General features: G+C 40.1%; 1 protein-coding gene across 1 annotated transcript; it reads left to right on the top strand.

Annotated features, from left to right (window-relative positions):
* The first annotated feature begins 1818 nt into the window (after positions 1–1818).
* LOC121432125 (cytochrome P450 2D15-like) lies at positions 1819–5971 on the top strand. The gene is made up of 5 exons (XM_041629979.1): positions 1819–1991; positions 2141–2228; positions 2911–3310; positions 4145–4622; positions 5058–5971. The coding sequence occupies exons 1-5, from the start codon at positions 1952–1954 to the stop codon at positions 5234–5236; spliced, it is 1185 nt and encodes a 394-aa protein (XP_041485913.1). The 5' UTR covers positions 1819–1951; the 3' UTR covers positions 5237–5971.
* The last annotated feature ends 2070 nt before the right edge of the window (positions 5972–8041 follow it).

Here is an 8041-nt window from a genome sequence, read left to right on the forward strand (position 1 = left end):
ATCGCATTCGCATCTAAGACCCTCAGTGATGCAGAGAAGAGGTACGCAAACATTGAGCGGGAGTTGCTTACTGTCGTCTTTGGTTGTGAGCGCTTCCACGCATTCCTGTACTGGAAAAGCTTCACCGTAGAAACAGATCACATACTTCTAGAGATGATCCAACACAAGCGCTTAGTAGCAGCTCCACCTAGACTTCAGTGTATACTTCTTCGTCTTCAGCCATACGCGCTTACTATTGTCTACAGACCTGGAAAGGATGTACCCGTAGCTGACTTTTTGTCCAGGCGTCCCCTTGGTCCCCCAGAGCACATTCCTTGACCTGCAAATCAACTTTGTAAAATTCGCTCCAGACCGCTTGAGTCAGTTGAAGGAGGAAACAGCCAAAGGTGCAGAGTTTGCAGCGCTCCGGGGGGTTGTCGTTAGAGGCTGGCTAGAGAGGAGTTGAGAGCTACCGAGATAGACACTTTCATTCCTCAACCTACAGAGAGTTTGCCATAACGTGAGCAGGATTTAACCATAACTTCCTCTCCCCACTACCCCAGATCGAGAACACGGTCAAGAAAGCTAAGGCGAGTGGCATAGACCCTAACCTGGCTCTGCTGTGTATCCGTGCCACCCCAATAGATAGTTGCATCCCAAGTCCAGCTGAGCTACTCTATGGAAGAAAGGTGAAGGATAATCTCTCCGTGGGAATCCACAACAACGCTTCATGCAGCGACAGGAGACCCAGAAGTACTATCATGGCAAATCGGCACATGACTTACCACCTCTTACAGGGTCCAGGACCATCGAACTGGACATTGGTTTCAGCTACTCTTCGAGACAAACTTCTAGAGCCTAGATCCTACCTGTTGGAGACGCCGAATGGTCGTCTATCATTCTATTGCGAAGGAACAGAAAACAGCTTGCAGATGCCTACCTAGGCTTCCCCACCGTGACGTAGGGATATACCAGCAGCAAATGCAACACCTGAAGACAAGGCTACTGCTCCACCATCTCCCTTGTCTCGTCATGACTCATCCCCACATGCTGATGGCCCAAACATCATCCGCAGAGGCCGTCATGTTAAGAGGCCTAACAGCATGAACATGCAGGGTCACCCATTGATTGTCCTTTAGCCATTACACGCATGTCTGGAATCGGATCATCAAAAACTACATATTCCTCATGAAGCTAATATTAGTGGACATTTAGAAAACCACTGACCTGCAGTCGACCTATATTAATTTGGATCTTAAGGACTTTAATTGTCCCCGGAAATCTCGATTTGGAACTCTATACGTATATGGACTCAGTGATTATTCCCCGGAAGGGGGTGTCATAATAATTATGTTATCTCATGTTCATTTTACGCACACATACACATATTGAGACAGTGATGTTGGCACTCCATACACACATTAACAACCAGACTGGCTGGACCTGAACTGTATATCAATTCTCAATCCGTGTCGTTATTTCAGTTTGTCTTAGAGCCAAACTAACCCACATAACAGTCCTCTATCATGTCTATAGACACCAACTGGTGTCAGTTTTAACAACATAGTTTTTACAGTGTAATAAAATGCCCGTTAATAATGACAATGAACAACTGGGAGCTCTGTCGATAAATAGTGAACCGGAAGAGCAATTTCATCCTTGGTTTCTGAGCTGACAAAAAATTGCTAATGCGTTGTTTGTCCTGATTCCAGGGAGAAGTTGCTGTATTCATTTCAGAATTCTTGGTTGTTTGTTGTCATGAAAGAATTTTATAATGTGTATTTTTCTCTTTGTAAGCCGGGGCTCTGGTATCATTTTTCCCCCAAAACTCTCTAAGGTGGTGGCTAAGTGGACGAAGAAGTACGGTAACGTCATTAGCATCAATCTCTTCAACACTCGTCTGGTAATACTGAGCGATGAGCAGCTTATTCAAGAAGTTTTGGGGGGCCATCACGCTGTAGATAGACCAGCAATGCCTGTCGTCAAACAAATCACTGGAAGGAAGTTTGCTGGTAAGAATTTACAAAATTAAAAAAGATAGCTCATGCCTGCTCTCAATATCGCTTCTCCAAGTCTGAATCATGTCAAATGAAAGGCGTATTCTGATAGAGTGCTATATATACTTGGTTAAGCTTTTAAATTGTATATGTCTTCCTAATAGGTGTTGCCTTCGCTAATGGTGAAATATGGCAGGAGCAGCGTCGCTTCTTTCTATCTGCTTTCAAGAAACCTGAAGTAGGTGGGATCAGGTATGATGATTTGCTCAAAACTTTCTTCCGTCATTTCCTTACTAGTGTGACGTTCAATAGGATGTCAAGAATATGGAGTTTTGACTCCAAACACGCACATTCTGGCAACGGTTGGGCAACGTTGTCAGCCGCGATGCGATCGGTCGTGCAACACTCTTGCATTATCGCACCCGGTCGCGAAACTGGTCTATGTGGGTCGCTAGCGCACGTGCAAGACGTCTTGCCTCCAACCGACTAAATGCGTGCCGTGCCAACTTTCGCACCAAGTCGTGGAACGTTCAACAATACTCGCAAGACGAGTGTTCGTACGATCCGATGCGAGTGAATTGGTCGCGTTTTGATTTTGAACATGTTCAACATTTAGATGCGACCAGTCACAGACCCCTCAGGTTCGTGCGATCGCCAATGACTAGGTGTTCTCACAAGACACCAAGCGATCGGTCATTGCAAACTGATCGGGGTCAATTGTGAAAAATGGCAGTGGTGGTCAACGTTCTCTGAATTGATACTCGCTGTGAAACATATGCGGATAACATAATATGCACAACAATATCACACATCCTGAACAATCAGACAAATCCCGGGTTCTTACATATGCATAACTATAACTCCGCTTAATTGCAATGGAACATTCATATCAAAATAATTTACGATCGATTGTTATTTGTTTTTTATTAAACAGGTATGAAAATATCATCGAAGACCAGGCGATTCGCGTGTTGTCAGAGATTGAAAAGAGCAAAGGGCAAATGTTCGAACCTAATCAATGGCTATATGCCTCCATTGGAAACATCATCCTCAAGATCACAACTGGAGTTTCCTATGAGTACGACGACGATAATTTGCGTCGTCTTTTGGTTCGTACTAAGCGAATTTTTGATGCGATTGGCCCCGGCGGCCTTTTGAACGTAGTGCCGATCCTTGCCGCAATTCCGTCTCGGTCGAAGCAACTTCTCACAGAAGGGTGGAGTGCGCTCTTTGACTATATGAAGGAGAGTGTCGCAAGCCACAGGTCTGCAACTGTGTCACAAGGAGATGACTTCATCAAGAAGTATCTAGAGATGTCTGGAAAAGTCGGAGAGGTATCTATGTATGACTTTTGATATTATAATCTTTGAATAAAAGTGCTGAGGGCCACAGACTTGCCGAAGTTCGATGCCACTTGGTTCCAATTGTTCCCATATGAACTGGTCGTCAGTTGGTTCAGATAGAACGATTAGGACCAACAAGTTCCTATAGGGACAATTTGGGAACGAAACCATTTATCAATTTGCAATAGTTTACTATGCAATACACTAATAAGGGGACTTGTTTGATTAACTCGAACAACTGATTTATAAAATTATATTTTGATTATTAGTCCGAAATTAAGTTGCAGTTTCGAGACCACGAATTTGAAGGAAAAAAAAGAGCTGAAAGGCCGATATTGAAAGAGTTCCCATGGTTTTTGTATACAGGGATGCTCAAATAAGGTGTAATTAACCTGAAAAGCAAAATTAGCTGGAAAAAAAAGTAAAAAAAAAAATAATAATAATAATCCGAGCTCTCACACCCCTGGATGTTAAATACCAGTCGTGGGAAATGGTGAGTCCAGACTCCTAGTCGAAACCAATAAATCAGCGGGAATTAATGCATATTGACTTTATTCCCGGGGTGACATGCAATCTATATTTCCTGGAATACTGAACTGTAGGGCCTACATGAGGACTGCAGGGGTTTGAAACAAGCAACCCGGCCAGCTACCCCCCCCAAAAAAAAAATAAAATGATAAAAACAGCTGATAAATAGACTATTGTAGTATTAATTTTATTTTGATTTATCATACATGTCTTAGGTCTTTAGTAATACAGCCGTTTTATATTCTTGGGGCTGAGGCATATTGTGACTATTATCTGATCTTCCATCAATTTTAATAGGTGGAGGGTGAGGGCCCGGGTAAGGGAAGTTTTGATGAAACCAACCTTCTTGAATCTTCCCTCGAAATGCTGCTTGGTGGGCTAGAAACAGCGGCCACATCTCTTGAATGGATTCTCCACACACTGGCATCGCATCCTGAAGCGCAACGTCGAATTCGTCAAGAAATGGCCGAGGTCATCGGCAAGGACCGCTTTCCACAGTACTCCGACCACAACAGAATGCCCCAAACCATGGCGATCATTGCTGAATGCATGCGTTTCCGACCAATTGCAACTTTCCCTCTCTCTCACGTGGCTGCTGAGGATTTCAAGATCGGCGAGTACGACATTCCGAAAGGCACACAGATCGTGTATAACTTCTGGAATTCGTTAAGAAGTCCGATGCTCTGGGAAAAGCCGGAAGAGTTTAGACTGGACAGGTTCTTGACTAAAGACGGGAAGTTCAATAAGAAGCGAGAGCCATCTCAATTTGGAGTGGGTATGGAAATTAAATCCTTATTAGGCCATGCATGCGGGAATCATTAAAACTGTTCTGAGTCTCGTGATATTGAAGAATCTGCAATAATGAAATGCCTACTCCCGAAACCATTTTCTGTAAGATCCCGCGCATTTTTAAAAGCATTTTTAGAAAATATTAGAGTTCTCATACATTTTCATTCAAACTGTTGCATTAAATGCACTTTGCAATAAAGTTAACGTTAATCCTAACCAGGTCGGGCTTTTTTGGTGTTCTGTGTTCACTGTTGGGTGCTTGTCTTCTTTATTCATTTTGTGGGTGTGTGTGTGTAAAGACCCTTAATTCTGACGAGAAGTTACATGCACATGCACCGATGTACAATCATTGCCCTATACAGCCGAATTACGAACAAGAGACTTGATTCTGTTTTCATGCATTTCATTCATCTGTGTCTAGGTCGAAGAATTTGTCCAGGCGAGGTGTTGGCCAGGGCCGAGATCTTCTTGTTCACCACTTACATCGTGAAGCGCTTTAACCTCCGTCTGGCTGAAGGAACTCCAGAAAATCCAAAGTGCCTCGTGGGCCTTAGCGTCCGACCAGAACCATACCAGATCCATGCTGAGAAGATCGAGTAATCTATCCGTTTTGCTAAGGGCGGCGGTTTTGATGAACGGGGGACATGTATTTGAAAGCCGCCCCCCCCCCCCTTACCGCCGCCACCACGAATGCTTCTCCCTTACCCACTCGTCCCAAAAAGATCTCATGTCGAATCGTCATAATTAAGTAAATGCTTTCGCGTATAGATATTCTACGATGCATCTGTTTTATTTGTCCCATATTTTCATTCTACATGTATACTATTTCAACAGAATGGTGAAAAAAAATATAGAATTTGGATCCAGTCGACATTCTGTTATTCTTCTTGTAATTTAATGTTGGCAAAAAGAAGACATTAAAATCAAAATTACGTTAAGTAAGAAGAGGGTCATTCACAACCAGAAAACTATTCAAATAAAAATAAAATGTTTCGGGTAGCTGAACATTCAATTGGCTAAACTTCTAAAACAATTTGTATTTTTTTTCCATTGTCAGTGCCATTTGACAGGGGTGGCAAAGTTTTGCCACCTCCGCCTTAAATCGAAAGGTGCTTAAATATTAGTCCACAACCTCATTATTCTCGGATGTACATACAAATATCCAAAATAATGATAATAATAATAGCTGGATTTATAAAGCGCTTTTTGCCAGAGGATACAAAGCGCTGCTATTATAGCCCCGGCTTTAGCTCGAGCTACCATCACCTGCGCTCAGTGCAAAAGCACTCGTTAGCAAGTTTTTTTTTCAATCATGTTTATATTTTCGTTATCCTTATGAGTTTTATGCCAAAAACTAGCGTTCTATAATGTAAAATGTTTCACCTTATCAAGTCTGCACTACTGTAATATTATTTGGAATGATTCTGAAACAACAAAATTGGAACCTTTAAAAAAAAATCAAAAAATCTTGTAAATCTGCATAAACTCTCCGTTAGTCCATTGAGAGATCAATCCTAGATTTGCACTTGATGTTATCTTCTCGTATCCCTCAACATGCTAAATGTATATGGTATCCAAAAAACAAATAGCATCAGTAATCTATGATACATTTCGTATTATTATTCCTAAAACTATATATCCAAATGATTTTCGAAACGAATTCGTTCCGAAGAAAATCAATAGTTTAACTATACAATAACCATTATAACATCGTAGAACTAAGTTAAAAGGTTTATATTCTTGATAAAAGTATATGTAAAGTAGTTTCCTTTACTTCCTCTCGTAACGTTATATTGTGCCCCTTCTGGTATTGTGCTGGAGTATATACTTAGTATAGTTTTTTTCTTCTTGTATGATCAGTTTTGTCTAGTTAATCAATAATCAGTACAGTGTCTGTATGATATTCTGCAGTCTATATTCTCTTCTTATTACTAATTTTTGTAAAGTTCCAATTGGTTTTCATTTCTCTCGTCATTTAGGTACATTTTATTGTTTTGATGGTGACTAGATCAATCTGAAAAAATACTGGGCAGAAAATCGGTCCTTGCTGAACAGCAAGCAGTATATCATAGATGAAATTGTCAGGATGAAGACAGTCGTGATTTAATTTGCAAAGAAAAATATCATCGGAATATGCATGTAAACTTGTTACATTATGTACATATCATTTTACTGCAACCTTTACCCAAAGGCTGAATGATGAACATGAAGGGGAAAAAATATGTCATTTAATCATTATCAGATTTTATTGATTATTTGAGTGTAAACTACGCTCATAGACGTCTTCCCACTTCAATAATTTTGGGAAAAGACTGTATTCTTCAAAACTAGTTGTAATAGTCATAGTTGAAGTTTACTCATGGTTGCCGGAAGTAAATGCTTTAGGATAAGGGTTATTGTTAAACGCCTTTTATACAGCTCAGATGATGGATGTTAATTTGCAAGAAAAGTTAATGTATCAGACAATTATAATGTTACCTTTTGTCCACGGCCTCGCTGAAAAGCAGCTTCTAGCTGAAAGCAGGCTTTTTAACCGTGATTGAATAAATAAAATATAAAAAAATCTACAGACGGTTGTATGTTGTTTCACATTATTTTCGCATTATTACAATGATGAAGTGTAAATTTTTTTCTAAATACATAAAATATGGACGATTAAAAAATAAAATGATTATACCATGTGGTTAAAAAAAAGACACCTCACAAATCCACAATTTAAGGAAAAAAATATGCCATGAACACGTTATTATTATACATGTTATATATGGCCTAAACAGTATACTCTCCCAAATAATTTGATATACCGTATTTATGTGGTATTTGTTAACGCTTCATGATCAGGGGCCCGTGGCAGAAAGAGTTGCAATCGATCGCAACTATAAAAATCATGCGCAACTTGATTTTCAACCAATCAACAGCGCGTATTTGGGAATTGCGTTTAAACGCAACTCTTTCTGCAACAGGCCCCAGGAGGTATTCTTTGCAGTGATGTAAATTTTTATTTGCACCAAAGCATGGATCCTACTCCATTGTCAAAGTAAAATATGACTGCAATAATGATAAATGAATCCAGATATCAATGATGTCATATAATCCTACAAGGGTTGGATTAGATCCTTTTCAAAATTTACATAATTTCAGCATCAAATCTCAAGTTAATTTCATTGAAAGGGATTATCAAATATGTTTACTAACTCGTGTGGGAGCATTGGCGGCGGAAGCAAAAAATTTTAGGAGGGGACAACCCAAGAAAAAAATTTGACAAGCAAAAAAAAAAAAAAGGTTCTCAACCTAAAAATTTTAGGGGAGACGCGTAGGAAAATAAATTGACAAGCAAAAAAAAAAAAAAAAAAAAAAAAAAAAAAGGTCATCAACAACAAATTTAGGGGGGACCGTCCCCCTCCT

This window comes from Lytechinus variegatus, chromosome 18, assembly GCF_018143015.1.
Source record: "Lytechinus variegatus isolate NC3 chromosome 18, Lvar_3.0, whole genome shotgun sequence".
In the NCBI taxonomy this organism is placed as follows: domain Eukaryota; kingdom Metazoa; phylum Echinodermata; class Echinoidea; order Temnopleuroida; family Toxopneustidae; genus Lytechinus; species Lytechinus variegatus.